Source organism: Myotis brandtii, unplaced genomic scaffold (assembly GCF_000412655.1).
Source record: "Myotis brandtii unplaced genomic scaffold, ASM41265v1 scaffold973, whole genome shotgun sequence".
In the NCBI taxonomy this organism is placed as follows: domain Eukaryota; kingdom Metazoa; phylum Chordata; class Mammalia; order Chiroptera; family Vespertilionidae; genus Myotis; species Myotis brandtii.
Genome location: NW_005372038.1, coordinates 1,326,085 through 1,345,879, shown reverse-complemented (window position 1 = coordinate 1,345,879; position 19,795 = coordinate 1,326,085). Strand labels below are relative to the sequence as shown.

Below are 19,795 nucleotides of genomic sequence, written 5' to 3'. Positions count from 1 at the left end.
TAATATCTGTGTATGTGTGTGTGTGTGTGTGTGGTGTGTAGTATGTGCTCTGCATAAGGGTCTTTAGTTAAACAATACCTTCAACCATAGGTAAAGTATTTTTTCTCATAAAGTGGAGGTGCTCCTAAATCATATCATTTTGAGAGAATATGGTATCCTGGCAGCTACTCATTGCTTGGTTTTAATTGTATCACCAATGAAGGGCCTTGCTCTATAAGGATATCTGAAGCTGTATTTCATGAAGTGTTTGAGGCCTAATTTTATATGTGCTTCTGGGAAAAATTGCATTGTTTTTAATGTATTAATTAGATATTGATGTGATAATTAGAGTTACTGAGATGATGAGAACCATATCAAGGCTATCTGGAGTGAATGTTCAAAGTTGAAAGGACTAGAGCAGTGATGGCGAACCTATGACACGCGTGTCAGAGGTGACACGCGAACTCATTTTTTTGGTTGATTTTTCTTTGTTAAATGGCATTTAAATATATAAAATAAATATCAAAAATATAAATCTTTGTTTTATTATGGTTGCAAATATCAAAAAATTTCTATATGTGACACGGCACCAGAGTTAAGTTAGGGTTTTTCAAAATGCTGACACGCCGAGCTCAAAAGGTTCGCCATCACTGGACTAGAGCATGCGTGACTTGGCAATAACTTTTCCTTTAAAAAAAGAAAAATAACTGAGTATTTTTTTTGCCAAACACTCCACTAAACACTTCATATGTTATCTCCTTTGACCTTTATAAGGGTTTATGGTATTATCATCTCTATATTATTGATGAATGAGTAAAATGGAAGCTTGGGGAGATAAAAGTAGCTTGCCTAAGGTTGCATGCCTAGTGAGTGGGAGAGCCAAGATTTGGACTTGGGCAGTCTGAGGCCGGAGCTCATGACCTTTACCATTTTACTATATGGCCTCTCTCTTTACCTAAGAAGGAACCACGGACACTTCTGATGGCATTGGAAGGTGTAGTTGAGGGCCCAGGATGTCCTAGATACTGATATAACATTTCAGAAGCCTAGCACAGGAGATGAGTTGTAGAAGAGAGGCAGAAGAGGGGGTTTATCATGATGAAGGTAAAAGTGAAGCATATAACATGTGGGATAGTGGAGGATTTAATAAACCACATAGGCCTTTGTTTCTTTCTGCTTATTGAAGAGATCTAGAAAACAGAGTATGTGACTTAGAAGATAGTTGACTTTGTTGTTTGCATTTATAGCATCCAAAAGTTGTCTTTTCCTATCCTTACTTATTTAGAGATTAAGTATTTACTAGGTGATCATATGCTTATGGGTGAACTGCACTCTTTCTTTTTAAAAAAGAGGTAGAATTATTCCAGCAACAGAGGTCCTTGTACCTTTTGGGAAATCATCCCAGTGGCAAAGAAAGCATAATGGGATTTTTCTTGGCCTGCTTTGTGGAAGTTGTCTGATATGCATGTCTATCTTCAGCCAACTCAGAAAACTCTCTGCTTCTTTATTGTCTTTCCATTTCAGAAGGGCGGCTCAGCAATAGAAATTGCTGGGAATGCCTTTGGTAAAATATTGAGGTTTCCTTTCTCAAGAAAGACAGAGCATGGAGAAATTCACCTGTCCATGGACTGCTTATTTTTCAGTTCTCTGCATTTACATTGCTGTACTTTACCATTAATACAAGAACTGCATGCTATCTAACTTTAATTGCCTTTAAGTATAACTGCTGTAAGCCTCAGTAATTATAGTTAACATTCTCTGCATTAACATTGCATTGCTCCCCTAAGGTTTTCAGAGCAGTTCACAAATAAATGCATTCAACTTTAAGTAGCTCATGAGGATTATAGAACCCAAAAGGTGAAGTATAGAGGATATTTTCTGCTTCCTAATTATTCAAAGCTTAGCAAATAGGAAGGCAGGGGCACCCATGGCTTAAAGGTCTTCAGTGCCCTAGTCTAGTCAGTGTTGTTATAAGTAAATAGTCATGTATCCAAGGAAAGAAAGGTTTAAGCTTATTGAAGCAAAGAGAATGATGATTTTTATTTGTTTCTTTTATTTCTTAGGCAAAGGTCTAATGAATACACACATCTAGATTTATAGCTCGCGTCATCTGGTTTATAAGGTTAGATTGAACCAGGCCTTGAAATAAAAGGAAATGTCAAGAACATATAGAAAAAAATTTAGTCTTTTCTTATTCACTGAGGCAAAACATACTACGTGTCTGGTAGGAAAATATAACATGGTTTTTTTTTCTACCTAGAGAAAGTTCAATTCCAATTTGTAGAAAAGGCTATTATAAGACAGGAGAATTTCCCCACTAGCACAAGCCATTGGCATCTGACTGGACATTTCAGATAGCAATTATTTGGACTCATTACCATTAAGGAGTTACCTGGTTTCTACAATGGGATAGTCAGGTTATGCTCGCTTGGCCCCAGCTAAGTGGGTACGAGCAATGCTGGTAGAATGGGTAACCTCTTACGTTGAAACTGTCTGCCTAGGTAGTTCAAGGGCTTGGGAATTTGTTGAGAAGTTAGTTTAGTTGAATTCTTGAATTTCCTTTTGACCAAGTTATTAATGTTTTCATATTTAAATAATAATAATGAAAGTATCCCTAACCTCAGCCTCCATGAAAATGATGGACAATTTGGAAAAAATTTCTGCTTTATAGAGAGTCTATAGGTTGATTTTATTAGCAAGAAAGGCATTCTAAAAGTAGTATGAAAAGCATAATCTGCTCATTTACTAACAAATTTGGAAGGATGTACTTTTTCTATTTTTTTAGTTGTTGAAGGTATGTACACCTTCTTTAAAGAGAGTATTTCCTCATTCCTTCATTCCCATGGAGTCAGGACTTGACTTTTAAGTTGCAAGGGTACAAGAATTTAAATTTGTTAGTCCCAGCCTACTCCTACCTTTGCTTTGGGATATGGCTCATAGCCTTTCAGAGAGGAAGAGGCGTTTGACTTATTTAGTTTTATATTTGATTCATTAGTTTGAGTGTTTAGGGATCTTTAAAGGTCTCCCCCCAAAAGTTGAGAGATTACAGTCCAATATTATCAATTCAAACTCATGAGTGAGGCAGAAATTGCACACACTCTCTGTTCCTTTAATAAAAGGTAATTTCCAGGACTGTGGGCTTCAAACAGACAATTATGGACTCCTTGTACCTTCAGCAATTGACCTGCATAAAGGGAGACAGCTTCCTTTCCATGCCAAATTAAGCTTTTTCCCCCTGGAGAGCCCCCCTATTTTTTAGCATTTCTCTATTGTAATGACCAAAGTAAGATATACCTTCCCCCAGTATTTCCCAGTTTAGAGTGAAGAAGAGCAGAGGTGAGGACATCCAAAAACAGGAATTTTAAGAGCTTGCCATCTACTATTACTTCCACCGTAGAGTCTGTCTGATTTTACTCATGGAAATAGATTTGGGGAAGACCTAGAGATAGGGAGGAGGGAAGGAGATTACAAAGGGGCTTCTAATTCCTGTCATTTATTGCATTCTCAGTATGATAAATGCCAGGCAGCCTGCTATTCATCATGAAGAACCTTCTCACAATGTACTTATTTTTAAAGTTGGAAGAGAGCTAAACAGGGCTGGGTTGTGGGGGAGTGCATAACTGATCTTGTTATCTTTCCTTCAACCTGTCTCAACCTGATTTTTCAGCTGAAAAAGAAGCAGGTGTATGTAGATAAGGTGGAGAAGATGCAGCAGGCCCTTGTACAGCTCCAGGCAGCATGTGAAAAGCGTGAGCAGCTGGAACACCGTCTCCGGACAAGACTGGAGAGAGAACTGGAATCCCTCAGAATTCAACAGGTTGGTGAACTTAAAAGAAAAGGAGTATTCCTGACTGCTTATTTTTCCCTTGGTGTTTGACATGAAGACAAAAACAAACTCATGCTCATCTTTAGGATTTTTGCCTCACCCGATCTTACTCCAGAGTACCTCTTAATTGTAAAGGCAAAGCTTGCTTACTTAGCTTCCTATCACAGCAAAATCCTTAATGCCTATTATCTTGCACCTTTTATTTTTCACATGAACCCCAGAAGCAGTAGACCCAACAAGAAGTGAAGATGCTATAAAAGTAGATTCCTAATCATTTTCGAATTGGAAATGGTCTTTAGAATTATCAGACCATACACCTCATTTTTACATGAAAGTAAATCAAGACCTAGAAAAAGTTGCATGACTTATTGAAAGCCAAACAACAAGTTAGGGGCAAGGTAAAAACCAAAGCCTAGATTTGTGATTCCAGTTTTAATCATCTACCATGCAGGCAGGCAAGCATGGTGGTTTGTAAAACATTTATCCACTTTCTGAGCAGCATGACAATTTGATGTGGCACGCTCCTTCCTTGATCAAGGGAGTCTCAGATTCAAGCCCAAAATAGACAATCCTGTGGCCTTAGGAGGAAATCTGAATTCCTTTTTGCTTCAGAATCAGAATCCAAACTAAAGTGGCTTGGGCAGTAATTCTTTCCAAATATAGAGACTCTTCAAATGGGACTTGGCTACCACACTTCTTTTCCTACTAATCTGAGGGGTGTCGGCATCTCCCCCAACAGCGCCAGGGCAGCTCTCAGCCCACCAACGTTTCGGAATACAATGCTGCTGCACTGATGGAGCTCCTTCGTGAAAAGGAGGAACGGATCCTGGCCCTGGAAGCTGATATGACTAAGTGGGAACAAAAGTACTTAGAGGAGAACGTGATGAGACATTTTGCTCTGGATGCTGCTGCAACTGTAGCTGCTCAGAGGTAACTACTTGGCTGGTACAGTCACTCCTTGAAGGGCATGGGGCTGGGGGTAGAACAAAAAGGTGACTAATTAATAGATTTTCCAGTGTGTTCTTTTTTTTTCTCTAATGTTCTCCACCCCTCCTACTTTCTACTTAAGTGTGTTTTCTTTCATCTGGTTATGCAGGGACTGAATGACTGTGGGGGCACAGGATCAGGGATTTGAAAATGAAAGTTACTTATAAACTTATTGGAATCATAGTTCAGCTTTCCTCAGAAGCCAGAACAATCACAGATGGAATCAGCTGAACCATTTGCACACCTACATCGCCAGAGCCACAGTGTCTTTCAGCCAGATGTGTAGGTTTCTTTGTTTAGCCCCCAAGCTGGAGTGAAAGACTTTCCAGCAAAATGCACTCCGAAACTAAATGTCACTCAGGAGTGGCTGCTGCCATTTGATACCTCTGGCTTGTCCAAGGTATGCCAAAGGCTATGCTTGACATGAACCCACCCTGCCCTTTGAGAAGGTCTATATTTGAAGAATACATTCTCTGTGTCCATGAGTCTATCACATGTAAGCAGTCACGTTCTACTTGATAAGGGAACGTGGCTGGAGGATTTTAAAAATGTTTCAGCTTATTTGTTCCCCTTTTCACATTATAAACAGTAATTTTTTGATCTTTGGAGGAAACTGTTCTTATCCAGTTTGTTGGCTCTCTGCTAGTCATACTCATCATTTGGGAAAAAATGAAACAATGACAGAACTAAATTCGTGCTCGGCCGGTGTGATTCAATGGTTGAGTATTGACCCATGAACCAAGAGGTCACTGGTTCGATTCCTTGTCGGGGCACATGCTCAGGTTTCGGGCTCAATCCCCAGTAGGGGGCATGCAGAAAGCAGACGATCGATGATGTTTCTCTCATCAATGTTTCTATCTCTCTATCCCTCTCCCTTCCTATCTCTCTAAAAATCAATAAAAATGTATTCCAAAAACACACACAAAAACACTAAATTCAAATAATGAGATGACGTGTGTTGTGGAGATACAGGCAGAGCCTTGATCTGGAGCTGGGTATTCAAGGTGGCCTATAGCATATTGCACCCAGCACAGTCTCTATCCAGAAAGTTATTAAGAACCACAGTGTTGTTTTTAAGATTCTCCTAAACATGGTGAACTGGAAGAGTCTGGAAGCGTTTGCCACACTTTGAGCTGGAGTGTTTATGTGGAGGGGCCAGTTGATACCTTTAGTTTTGAGTCTTTCTGCTGCTAAATCAGAGGGAGTTCAATGCTTAAGAGCTGGACTGGTGGTTTGTAAACCTATTTCCAATTCTCTAGGAAGACATTTTATGTTTCTCTGCCTGCCTCCTGGTGTCCTCTATAAACCTTAGCAGTGGTTCTCAACCTTCTGGCCCTTTAAATACAGTTCCTCATGTTGTGACCCAACCATAAAATTATTTTTGTTGCTACTTCATAGCTGTAATGTTGCTACTGTTATGAATCATAATGTGAATATCTTATATGCAGGATGGTCTTAGGCGACCTCTGTGAAAGGGTCGTTCGACCGCCAAAGAGGTAGCGACCCACAGGTTGAGAACAGCTGCCTTAAAGCGATTAGAATCGCCTGTGTTTGGACTTTGAATTCCTCATGGGCTTAAGCTTACTTGTTTTTGTTTTCTGAGAAGTGTGCTCAGTACATGCCAGTGTAGTGATAGAGTGCACAGACACTCCAGCTGTGCTACTCGGATGGCCGAGAACTTTGTAGATTAGAAGCAGAATTAATTCTAAGTTTAGCTCCACGCTCCCAAGAAAACACCTGTGCCCAGCACTTGTTCAGAATTTATTCAGGAAACCATAGCACTGTAAAGGAGATGCAAGGTAATTTTGTTGTCTTTGCGCATAAACTTAGAAAGATACAGCTCATGAAGGTATGCAGTGTGGGAAAATGTTAGAAAGCCAGGGTTCTTGGTACTGGGAAGTTCATTGCTGAAACTGACTGCAGAATAAGACTCTAGGTCAAGATGCAGGATAGTAAGGAAGTTGTCACTGAGTAGCGTTCCATGGTATGGATTTACCACAGTTGTTTATCCATTCACTTGATAATGGATATTTGGATTATTTCCAGTGTTTAGCCTTTGTGAAAAATAAAATACAGAATTTTAACGTAAGACTAGACAACTATCTCTCCTCAAGTTAGAAGACATATTTAATAAGTAATAATACCTATTTCATCATCTTTGAAATCATGATATCTGGGAGGCAGCATAGTACAGAGATTAAAGTGTCAAAAATGTAGATTAAATCCTGATTTCTTCTGCCTCTTAGTAGCTGTGTGTGATCTTGGGATTTCTTCTGCCTCTTAGTAGCTGTGTGTGATCTTGGGATTTCTTCTGCCTCTTAGTAGCTGTGTGTGATCTTGGGAAAACTATTTATACTGTGCCTCTATTTGTATTCCTTCCAGCATTTTGATTCTATGAAACACCTCTTGTCGAAGTGAAAGATGTCAATGCAAGAAATCACATTGAGTATTTAATGTATAAGATACTCTTCTAAGCACTTTAAAATTATTGATCATCCTCACAATAATTCTTTCAGATAAGTACTATTATCTATTATACAGATAAGGAAACTGAGGCACAGTGTAAACAGTTTGCCCAAGATCACACACAGCTACTATGAGGCAGGAGAATCAGGATTTAAATCTACATTTTTGACACCTAGCCACTATACTCTGCTACCTCCCAGATATCATGATTTCAAAGATGATGAAATAGGGATTATTACCTGTTCAAGAGTTACTACCAGTATTTGAGGCTTATTATTTACTCACTTAGAAATATTATAAATAACCCTGGCCGGTGTGGCTCAGTTGGTTGAGCGTCATCCAGTGCCCTGAAGGGTCACTGGTTCAGTTTCCGGTCAGGGCACACACCTGGGTTGTGGGTTTGATCCCCGGTTAGGGTGCATACAGGGCAATTGATCAATGTTTCTCTCTCCATCTCCCTTCCCCTTTCTCTAAAAATCAATAAAAACACATTATCAGGTGAGGACTAAAAAGTATTATAAATAATCACACTAATAGGGCCTATATTATAATTTCATACTTTTGTGTCCCTAGAGATTGATTCCTCTCTAGATGCTTAATATAGATGAGGAAAATTACCACGTAGGAATTCAATCCCAGAAGAACCCATTTAGCAGTGCAGTTGGTAAATTATTTCTGAAGAGCAGCGAAAGGATAAAAAGATAAAACACCTGATCAACCTCTCAGAATGTGCAAGTTTCATTCTTATTTTGGGCAAAGTAAATCTGGGAAAGAAGGAAGAAAGGGAAGCAGGAGATAGAAGCTGGTCACACACATTACATATGTCTACCTTTTCCTTCATTGTAGGCCTTTCTCAGTTTCCATCCTCAGTTTTCTTCCCATTCTACATTGTCTTATTTTGTTCTGTATTACAGCTTCAAGTAGTAACTCCGACATCTCTAAAATTAAAGTTAGAAATTTCAACAACTTGTTGGATATTGTTATATGGCTATTTGTAAAACACTTTACCTCCAATGTAATTAAAATAAAAATCCATTATATTGTGTTTTGGGGGAAAAAAATCTCTCCTCCATTTTCTGTCTTAGAAAATGAGTGGTATGTCATCTCTTCTAGTCATTTGAATTAGAAACAACAAAGTTCTCATTCATTCTTCCCTCACCTTAACACACAGATTTAAGCATTCGCCAAGTTCTAGCAATTCTGCCTTCTATAGTCTGTTTCCATTTCCCTTGCCATTTCACTGGTTCCTGTTTTCATTATATCTTGCTGGGATTATTTCAATATAACCTTTCTGACTGGTCTGCCTGTGTCTAGTATTATTGCTCCTCTAATCCCTCCATCACATTTCAGTAAGAGAAAGCTATTGTCCTAACACACAGCTGGGATCATTGCAATCCTCTCAAAAAGCTCTAATTACTTTCAGTGCCTATTGGAGTAAAGTCCAAACTCATTTCTGTAATCATTAATTATTAACTTTTTTGTTTCCCCGTACAAGTTTCCTGCAGTCAGGAACTAGTCTTACTGATATCTAGCCACTCTACAGCCTCATAGTAACTTCAAACATAGTGCTGTACTCATGGCTGAGTTTACATAATTAACAAAAGGATGCTACCTATATGAAAAGATAGACTTGAAGTTTAAAAGGCCACTTGATGTTTTAATTTGGAGGTCATGGGTGGTATTCTAGAAAGCAATGTAAGTAATGTGATGGGGATAACTTTGTTGGAGAAAGGAAGGAGAGAGAAGATGGCTGAAAAGACAATTGCCAGAAACGGATAACTTAAGAATTGGAGATGGGGCATGACAAATTCATGGATTTAGGGTTTGGGATTTGCAGGTTGTGTTTTCAAGCTCAGCATCTCTCTATGAATGTGCTTAAGAATCGTTTCACAGTATTGGGAGTTAGCAGGTCAAGGTGCTCCTTCAAACACTGTGCTTGCTTGCTTTTGCCTAAACCATGGGCTTAGTAGCCCAGCTTCTAGAAAGAAGATTGATATTGAAGGCCGTCCTGGCAGCTCTGTAGGAATTCACTAAGTGCCCCACATTTTCAGGCTCCATTCCTGAGGAGCTCACAGTGTCCATATCAATTAGCTGGCAGGGCTCTGAGTCCCCCAAAAGGTCTTTTATGCAGTGGATGTGGCAGTAAGCCAGCACTGGCTCCCCTAGTGACAAACCAATATGCTCAAGTTCCCAGTGTCCATAGATACCATGCACTTTTTAGAGAGGTCTGGCTCTGAAGCCTCAGCCATCACACTGGAACTCTGTACTGCAGGAAATGCCTCCGGGATTATACCAAGAACTGGAATTCTTTCTAGTCATAATCTCTTTAATGTTATTCTACTTCTACCTATACTTTTCTCTCCTAATAATAGATAACTTTGTTGAGTATTTTTACTGTGTCTGGCACTATGTTACATGCATACTTCAATTTTATCCCCTAAAGTAGTGGTTCCCAAACTTATTTGGCCTACCGCCCCCTTTCCAGAAAAAAATATTACTCAGCCCCTGGAAATTAATTTTTTAAAAAATTTTAATAGCAGTTACTCATCGCCCCCAAATGCACCTGTGGCCATCACCGCCCCCCTGGATCGCTGCAGCGCCCACCGGGGGGCGGTAGCGCCCACTTTGGGAATCACTGCCCTAAAGATCCCATGAGATATAGGTACAATTATTTCCATTTTGCATATGAAGAGACTGAGACCTAGAGCAGTTAACTGACTTCTTGAGCTCAGAGAGTTTGTTAGTGGCAGTGAACTTAGGAAGGCTGGGGCTTGACCCTGGTGTGGTCTATAGTCAGAGCCGGTGCTCTCACCACTGTACAGTGCCACTTCTTCTTAGGTACTTTGGAGCACTGAAGCCATTCCCAGTAGGACTTCAAGCAAGTGAACTGCTCTAGAGCAAATGTAGAATTCTGAGATACTAAAATATTTTGAATTTAGCAAATGATGAGAGCCATTGTAATCTATTCCTTCCTTGCTCTCCAATTATTTCCCTATTCAAATAAGTTGTTTCAGCCTTGTATATAAGGTGCAAGTGTTTTGGGGGACAGTATTTTTTGCAAAAACACACCAAAATTTCCCAACTTTAATACTAACTTTCTGCCTCTTCATTCCATTGCCCCTTTGCTCCCAGCTGCACTGGTCACAATCTCTAAGCTAAGAGAACACAGCTGGAGCGAGCTGCCAGCAGAAAATATGTCTGGAGTTCTCCCACAGATCTGTGTTCTCATAGGAAATATAATGAAGCAGTGCCAGTTCATTGTTTTCCCAGTTTATTGTCTGATTTCCTTAAAGAGCAATATAATTACATCAATATTCTCCCTAATCTCTTTTCTTTCCCTCCACGTTACTCAAATAAGATCCAGTTTTCTTCATTCCATTTCCCTTTTTTTCCTACTGCTAGTTGTAAGTGAACTAAAGAAAGATGCAATGACCTCACTTATCAACAGAATAAAGGATTCCCTTGTTTTTGACTTGTGCTAATTAGACATCAGCCATGCCCATGGGCTAGACCCTCTTCTTTTTCTCTTTCCTCTCTCTCTCTCTCTCTCTCTCTCTCTCTCTCACACACACACACACACAAACACACACACACGTTTCTTACTAATTAGTCTTTGAGTCAATGGCCTGAGACACTTTCAGATGGAACATGATGGTCCCTCATGCAGTTGGGATTCTGGCAAGAGAACAGTCATTTAGTTGGGGAAGACTCAATGGTTTGGAACCAGAACCTTTCAGATGCAGGTTAGATAGGACTCACGTGGCACTGACTCAAAGACCCTGCTTCTCACTCAGCTCACATGCCCTACCTGTTGACATGTCTATAGTTTGTTTCTAGCACTCAGGTGTAGTTAATGCTGTTCATCTGTCACATTAAAAATCTAACTTTTTTTCATTGTATGACTGCCATGAGAATAAAATGGAAATATAAAATATCTTATATGTAATATAAATAATATAAAGTGGAAATGTAAATATCCACCTATTGCCTGGCCAAAATGTGAAAACCAGAATGTTTTGGAAGGATATCCGCTTAGTTTTGAAGGCAAACCCGTGCACACTTCTCATAGAATCTCTCACTGACTTTTGCAGCTACTTCCAGGCCAATCACCTCTTCTAGTTCTGAAAGTTGGAGTTTCTTATCTTGAAAGCTCTTATCAGTTAGCCACCCAGAAACTAATCTTGCCTAATAAGTTTAATTTCAGTTTAGGGTTTTCCAGCAATATCTTTTACTTAGGAAGGGGATAGGATTTATTGATTTTGCTATCCTTTCATTATCATACTGTCATTTCCTTCCCAGGGACACAGTCATCAGCCACTCTCCTAACACCAGCTATGACACAGCTCTCGAAGCTCGCATCCAGAAAGAGGAGGAAGAAATCTTGATGGTCAACAAGCGTTGCCTTGATATGGAGGGCAGGTAAAATGTTGATCTGGACCCCGAGTTGGTATTGAGACCAGATAGGTCAGTAGGGAAGGGCGAGCATCTTCGTTCACAGCTGGGAAACCTGATAATGTAGCCTCCCCCACCCCTACACTCCTGCCAACCTGTTACTTAGGACATGAGATGCAATGACCTTTACCTTGATCATTCCACTCACTGTGGAATTCCAAGTAGTGTTGCTTTCCCCTTTGGCCTTGGTAATTGCTTTCCATCTGCCTTCTGCCAGAACTGACCTGTTGGTATTTGCACTCTGGGGTATTCTTTCTAGCACTGTACCACAACCCTGTTATACTGCACAGTGCTCAGTAAAAGAACATCTAGTCATGCTGTACATGATGTCTCTTATAAACTCATAATCATTTACTTATTACTTGAAGGTTATGGCCCATGTATAGAAGTTCCCATCTTTTCACTGACTTCATTTCTGTTGACTCAGATTCTTCACTATAACACTCACTATATCGGTTTACTCTCATATACGGCCCTTCCCCCCGCCTCCCCCGCCCCCACCAATATTGTACTTCGGCTTCCTAAAATTTAAGCAACAACTCCTGCATGCTCTGTTCTATCCATTTGGAGGTATAGAAAGGCATTTTGAAAATGTAGCACTGTCCCTTGTCTCACAACTCAGAAATAACTAGACCACCACTTAGTCAAAAAGGTAATGGAAGTTCAAGTCCATGTAGGCAGTGAGAGTAGAACATGAAGATGGCAACAAGGTCTTTAAATGTTCTTTGTCTTTGGCTCCTAGGATTAAGATCCTCCATGCCCAAATTATTGAGAAGGATGCCATGATCAAAGTACTCCAGCAACGTTCCCGGAAGGAGCCTAGTAAGACAGAGCAGCTGTCATCCATGCGGCCAGCAAAGTCTCTGATGTCCATTTCCAATGCTGGATCGGGCTTGCTCTCCCACTCTTCCACCCTGACTGGCACTCCCATCATGGAAGAGAAGCGGGATGATAAGAGCTGGAAAGGGAGCCTAGGTAATGACAATAAATAAGGAAGATTAAAGTGACATGTTTAAGGAGAGCCCTGACTTAGCTATGTGCCCACACAGCAAGGGAAAAGAGTGATGGTCCCGATTCTAGACAGGAAGATATCGCAGGTTGGGTCCTCCTGAGAGGCTAGCTGTGAGGTCTCACGGAGACAACATTGGTTGAAGCCACGGGCTTAGAAGATAAGAATCCTGAGTTCTATTTGGGTGGGAAGGAAAACAACTTGTTTCCTCTAAAAAATTCTCATATTTGGCCTTTACCACATGGGACCTTTTGTTCATAGCCCATGTAGCCTTTGTGCCATTAAAAAATTTAAAATTTCAGCTTTTTCTGTGTTATTTTCTTCCATAAAATTCAAGGACTCAGAGTTCTAGTTAAGCTAAATGGAGCTGGGTGACAGGTTTTTGTTACCATAATGTTCTGAGATGAGAATAGAATGTACTTTTTCACTTCTTCCCTGTCCATTGCTTCCCTTCTAATCAAAACCTCAGAAGTATTTGTGATACCACGAGGCACTTTGTTAGAGCCTGAGGAAACACGCTGTATATATTTTAATTTTAGCTGTTTTTGTTGCTTCTAATAACTTTCTTGGTTCTGTGACACTTGCAGTGCCCTTTAGTTAGAGCAGGCACTTTCGGGACCATGGTCATGATTAGAACCTTAGATCACACAATTATCACATTCATCTGTGACCACAGACTTCTTTCACCGATCCTTTCCAGCTGTCTAGTATGGATGGTGTTGCTTATAGGCGGAAACAAGTAGAAGCATTCTGATAGCTCGGTGGAAATCAATCACCATTGGACAAATAAATCAAAACACATACCCAGGACACTTCAGGTTTAATACGATGTGCTGGGGCTTGGAGAATGAGAACCAAAAGGGGTCTACCAAGTCTGAAAGAAACTTTTAGACATGACAGGAAGTGCGTGACAAACTGATTTCTGGGTTCGAATGAGGACAAAGTAAAGAATTAGACCCATTCATATTTCTCCTGCACCTCCTACAAAGAAGAAGAGGTAATGAGATGCCTGCATTTGAAGAAAGTATAGTTTTCTAACCTCTTTCCCTCTTCCCTTTGTAGGCATTCTCCTGGGTGGAGACTACCGTGCAGAGTCTGTCTCTTCTACACCCTCACCTGTGCCGCCCTCGACTCCCCTGCTCTCAGCTCACTCTAAGACGGGCAGCCGAGACTGCAGCACCCAAACGGAACGGGGAACTGAAGCAAACAAAACTGCAGCTGTTACTCCAATCTCTATTCCTGCGACAGCTGCTGCCGCCACTGCTGCCGCCATCACTGCCAATGCTGCCACCAACACCACCACCATGGTAGCTGCTGCTCCAGTGGCTGTTGCTGCTGCCGCTGCCCCATCTCCAGCAGCAGCTGCTGCTGCTCTTGCTGCTGCTGTTTCTCCAGCTGCTGCTATTCAGATTCCAGCCGCTGCCTCTGCTGTTGCTGCTACTATTGTTGCTCCTGCTTCTGCTGCTGCTGTTCAGGTTGCTCCAGCTGCTCCAGCTCCGGTTCCAGCTCAGGCTCCAACTCCGGTTCCGGCTCCAGCAGCCGCTCAGGCTTCTGCTCCAGCTCTGACTCAGACACCGACTCCATCTCCAGTTGCAGCTGCTACTCCAGCTCCAGCGCCAACTCCATCTTTGGCTCAGGCTGAGGCTCCTGCAACTCCAGCCGCTGCTTCTGGACCACGGCGCTTGTCTATACCAAATTTGGCCTGTAATCCAGACAAGACAGGTAATAATGCTCTACCAGGTAGCTTTTGATTCTGCCCTCATTACAGATTTGTTTGTACCTGCTGTTTGGGCACAGTTGGTCATTTGGAGGGAGGTTTTTCATATTCTAAAAAGGATTAATCAGGCAAGATGAGGGCAGAGAGTCTGTAAATAACATCTGACACTAAGATGGGAACAGAAATGAGTCCAGGCCTTTCTCCCAGTAGAAGTAAATAAATGTTCAGAGGAACAAGGCAGGTGACAAGCCAGTCTCACCTGGCCATTGACTTCATAGGGGCTTTAAAAGCTGTCCATTTCTAGAAATTTGTGTTTTTATGTTATCCCTAAGTGTCTTCTAATCCCTTATTTCTATGTAGATGGTCCCGTTTTCCACTCCAATACTCTGGAGAGAAAAGCTGCTGCTCAGATCCTGGGACAAGAGCCTGATGCAGAAATGGTGGAATATCTCATCTAAACGGCCTAATCCAAGAGCTGCAGTTTATCAGCAAGAATGCTCTTAATCATTTTTCCCTTTTGTTGTTATTTTGAGGGTGAGGAAAAGGGATTGGGGGAATGTTTTTTTAAAGGGACTTTTTATTGAGACCTTATAGTACTTACATAATGCCATATGAACTCCAGTCTATTTTGGTGCACTTAGAGAGTACCTCTAAAGACAAGTCAATCAGAGGGTGCTCTAAAGGTTATTGTTTGGATTTCTACAAATACTGGGACTGTTAATAGCTGGATATTCACCAATGTTTTACAATGTGCTTAAAAATTTTTGGCATTTCCATATTCCAGATCATTTTTTATTGAAGAGCACAGTATGTTTGGAAGACAGTGTGTAAAAGGTAGTTCAGAAATGGGAAGCCGGAGAGAATTTGCACATGTGATGTTTTGCAGAGTTACCATCTAGGCAGCATCCAGAGAGAGAGAGTTCTTGCCTCGGGCTCGTGAAAGGGGATAGTTTTTGGAGCCATGTAAACTGGAGGGAAGGTAGGGAGTAGTGGGGTGTGGAAGGGTGCTGGAGCTAATTTTCCCTTCCAACTTCCCAGCTACCCTGTGCCAGGGGATTGTTTTTATTTTCATTTCAGTGGTGCTTTGGAAGTTGATTCTTTTGGTTCCCTCTTGGAGGTTCATACATTCATATATATACTCTGGAATAATTTATGCATTTGGGTAATTAATATATTGCTTTCAGCCATTAGGAAAGTTAAATTAGCTGAAACTTCCTCTCTCTTAGAGAGTTAGACCACCGGAGGCCTTGATGGAGAGTTGCATGAGGTGCTTGCAGAATGTAGACCTTTGTGGTCTGTGTCTAGCCATGAACAGCTTGCTTGCCTTTCCTGAGACCAATCTGCTTAGTGTCTAATTCTTCCTCAGCACAAATTCACTGGCTGTGTCACCAGTTCTCAAATTGTCAACTACTTGCAAAACGAGGAAGCACTTTTGGTGACAGGTTGAATGCTTTGAATTTCTGGTGACTACTTTGAAATAACTCATTTTGTTTCCCAAGTTCTTAGACGTATTTGACTATCACCTCCAAGGGAAAAGCATCAGAAACCCAAAGTACTATGCTGCAGTCAGGGGAGAGGTGGGCTGCAGCAGAGTCCTCAGCTACCTCTTTCATGGCCAGTGACTCCATCTTAGAATGCTTTTGGAGAGCAGCAGGAAATGTACATGTGGGCAGGGACCAAGGAGGCCATGGCTCCAAACTTTGCCTAAGGGCTGCCTCCAGGAACACAGAAGGGCTGCTCATTGCCATAGGTCCCTGCTCTGTGTCATTTATCTACCCTTCATTAAGATGATAAATCTATAATCAATGTCATTAATATCAGTTTTCAGGGGTTTGGGGGGAGGTGAGGGGATTGGGAGTGTTATGTAAGGGTGGGGGGGTATAGGTTTGGGGATATGCTAGTTAGAAATCAGATTAATAGAAGAGTAGGCCTGATATATTACATTGTGAGGCATAGTGGCTGGAAGGAATTTTTGCAATACAATAGCCCAACCCCATCATTTTAGTGATGAGGAATCTGAGACCTGGAGACTGTAAGTGACTTTTTCAAGATCATACAACACAGCTTCCCACTCTGCCAAATACCATGCTCATTTTGGGAAACATTTATGTACAAAAAGCCCCATTTTAAGAAAAGGCATCTTCACAGTCCAGAGCATATGTATTTTGTAAAATGGCCCTGGCTTTAGTAGTTTGTACAGGGTTTTGAGTTCCTATCTTGCCTTTCCTGCAGTGCCTTTTGCAAGGTTTTTCCTTTCCTGATTCTGATTTCAGTATGGAGTCACATGGGACATCTGCCCTAAAATATCAACCTCACTTCTTCTCTTGCTATGAGATTGGCTGTCTTGGATCACCTTACAGAGTTCCTCTGTAAGTATAGGAATGGCCTACTTAACAGTATTCTTGTGTCATTCCCAGTGACCTTCCAAAGGAATTATTTTGTGTGGGGGGAAGGAGGAGATAAGAGGGAAAGTGATGTGGTTTTTCAGGCAGTCTTGACATTTTTAATAATGAAGTGATTATCACACACATTAGTACTCAGTTATTTAGTGAATCCCAAATAGAAATTAAAAGTGCAGTTGTGTTAATGCTCATTCATATTACCCTTTAGTCATGGAAAAAAAAACCCTCAAATAGTAAAAGCAACAAGTAGCAAACTTCAGGACTGCTACTTTCTGTCTAAATAAATGCATAAGTAAATAGAAAAATAAACCTTTCATTTACTCCTTTCATGTTTATAACATATTGCCAGCATTTTTGCTAGCTCTGGGAGCCATGGTTTTAATTACATTTTGTAAGGTGACAAATGTCATACATTCCACACTGTGTGGCAGCCATATCTTTAGGCTCATGTATTTTGGGAAAGGAGGAAGTTCTTAGCTAAATATTATTTTGAACTTTCCACAACATCTCTTCCCCCCCTCACACCAGAGGGGTTCCCTTTTGGCTTAGTTTTTAATCCCAGGTAATTTACTCAAATACATTGTACATTTGAGAGATGGAAGAAGTCCATGTCATTGTATTATGTTTACGAAGAAGATTGATTCAGCCTTTTCAGAAGATCCCTAATAGATGACATTTTAAAATTCAGGTTTATGGGAGAAATGTCAAGGTAGCCACCTTTTCACAATTGTGTCAATGTAACACTTGGGGGATGTTTTTGGACTCCCACCTATCTATGCATTTTACTGGCACCTCAGAACAGGAAGGTGACCTTGTTGTCTTAACTTGTACTGCATGGTGGTCTCTGGGGACCTTCTAAGTCAGTTGTACTTCAACGTCCCTTGTACAGAAAAATTTCATTAGAACAAACTTTACTTGATATGAAATTCTTATTAACATTTTTTTATTAAATAAAAGTAGCTTGAGCTTTCTTATAAAATCATGTATCTTAATTGTTGTTTTAATGAAGGATTTGTTTTCAGTGCTGCTTCTGAGCTTTAGGTTGAGAGGATAGTAGGAACCTGAAATATTTGCCATCACCTGCCATGGGAAACATACTAGGAGACCCATCACATTATCTTTTTCTTGTTACACAGTTGGTTATGCACAATAATTGGAAAATGAACAAATTTACTGTGCAAACTAGTTTTTATGAAGAGCCTAAAAACTAATAATGTAGCAACTTCAAGTGTATACATATGCACTAACTCTTATACATTATATTCTCATGTCTGTTATCTCCTGTTATCTCAATTGCTCATTCACATATGGAATTTGTTACTTAAAATGTGTGCATTCTTACTGAACATGTTTTCAAAGGAAGGCATTAGCTATGGGCTAATTGCCACCAATTTCAGCCTGGCATGATCCTTGGAATATATCTTCCAAGTGCCATCCATCATCAGTCGGACCAGTGTCGGGAGTTTGTTTGTTTTTTTCTGGTAGCAACGATGGGTTATATGAAGCCTTCAACCCTACTTCTGTGGCCTCCCTTGTGATTAATGGCATGTGTTTGTAAAATGAATAGCTGAGGTTGGCAGATGGCTAGAGAAGAATCACCTTTGGTTTGAAATGTATTTGGCCTTATAATGATTAAGACCCCATTCTGTAATCAACGGAGCTAGTTCAAGTAAAATTAAGCAGGTGTTGAATCCACTCTGTGCCTATCTTTTCACTGACAATAAAGTTAGCTATTTTAAAATGCAGTACTGTGTGGAAAATGCTTTGGTGTTTACCCGACAGATGTTTTAGTTGAGCTTGTACCAGTGATTGCTTTCAATTTAGTATGCAGTGAAATTGACTTTCAAGGGCAGCATGCAGAATTTGCATTTGCTTAAAGTATGGAATGTGATTATAAAGTATTAAGACAATACCACTGGCTGCATTGGTTTCTTTATATATTCAGGCAGCATATATTAAGAGATTTGCATCTTTTTATCTCCTGGTTCCAAGGGATAAAATGATGGCCACCCAAAACAGAGAATTCATCATTTGGTTAGCATGTTGGAAGGCCCCTTGATGTTCCTTTTGTACCCTTGTTCTTATGCCAATTAATCAGTTTTGGTTGTGGAAGCTTGTTATTAAAAGCAAATCAGTACCACATACAAGTTGGCTCTTTTCACTGAAAATGTTAAAGCTGTCTTTACACTGCCCTCCTTGTGCCTCCTGTTTACCACTGAGGCCCAGCCTAACTGGGAGATAAGATCCCCACAGGCTTGGAAATGACACTTTCACAGTGAAATAAGCTTGATGTGTGTTGCAAAATAAACGGGGAGAGGGTTTAGAACTCATTCTAAATTTTACTTTTTGATTAAGGTGGGCTGCATTCCTCTTATGAGTTTAATTCGTTCTGTGACAGAGCTCGTAACTCAAATTACTCGTATGTCAAATCAAGAAGTGAACGAGTGAGACACGTGATGCAGGGCTGATGTTGTGGCGTTCACTGTGACGTTCGCTGCGCTAACTAGCAGTGGGGTATCTAAAGCTGGCTCATAACCCGAATTTTAGCTCGCAACTCAAAGCAAAAAAATCGGCTGAGAGACAGCTCGTATCTCGAAAAACTCGTTAGTCGGGACACTCGTAAGTCAAGGCCCCACTGTACTTACAAGTAGCACTTTGAAAACTGTATGTGTGAAAGCCCACTCCTCTTCTTCAGGACAAAGAAGATGGTCTTAAGTTAACCACACCTTCTTACAAAGCTTTGTGAAGCATTCCGTTCAGATATATATTGTTCCCCGTTCTTAATAAACAAGCGTTCCTTCAAAAGATCACTGTATTAGCCTTTCTAGATATTAACCAGCTTTATAACTGATGTGATTATCTGTGTGGGACTTCATCTTCCTTCCTGTGGGCCTACTCTACTGTGACAAGTGATTTGCACAGTCTATGAATTGCACAACTGCAGAAACAAACACCCC

The 19,795-nt window shown here is 40.7% G+C and overlaps 1 protein-coding gene across 4 annotated transcripts in view; it reads left to right on the top strand.

Moving 5' to 3' along the window:
- Nucleotides 1–18,583, top strand: part of AMOT (angiomotin) — a 70,315-nt gene extending 51,732 nt beyond the window's left edge. For all 4 annotated transcript variants that reach the window (XM_005886350.2, XM_005886349.2, XM_005886352.2 and 1 more), the window contains 6 exons: nt 3,647–3,796; nt 4,545–4,735; nt 11,558–11,677; nt 12,453–12,685; nt 13,782–14,441; nt 14,797–18,583. In XM_005886350.2, coding sequence (XP_005886412.1) covers nt 3,647–3,796; nt 4,545–4,735; nt 11,558–11,677; nt 12,453–12,685; nt 13,782–14,441; nt 14,797–14,894 — 1,452 coding nt within the window. In that variant the 3' untranslated portion in view covers nt 14,895–18,583. The remainder of the gene's footprint in view (nt 1–3,646; nt 3,797–4,544; nt 4,736–11,557; nt 11,678–12,452; nt 12,686–13,781; nt 14,442–14,796) is intronic.
- Nucleotides 18,584–19,795: the final 1,212 nt, after the last annotated feature.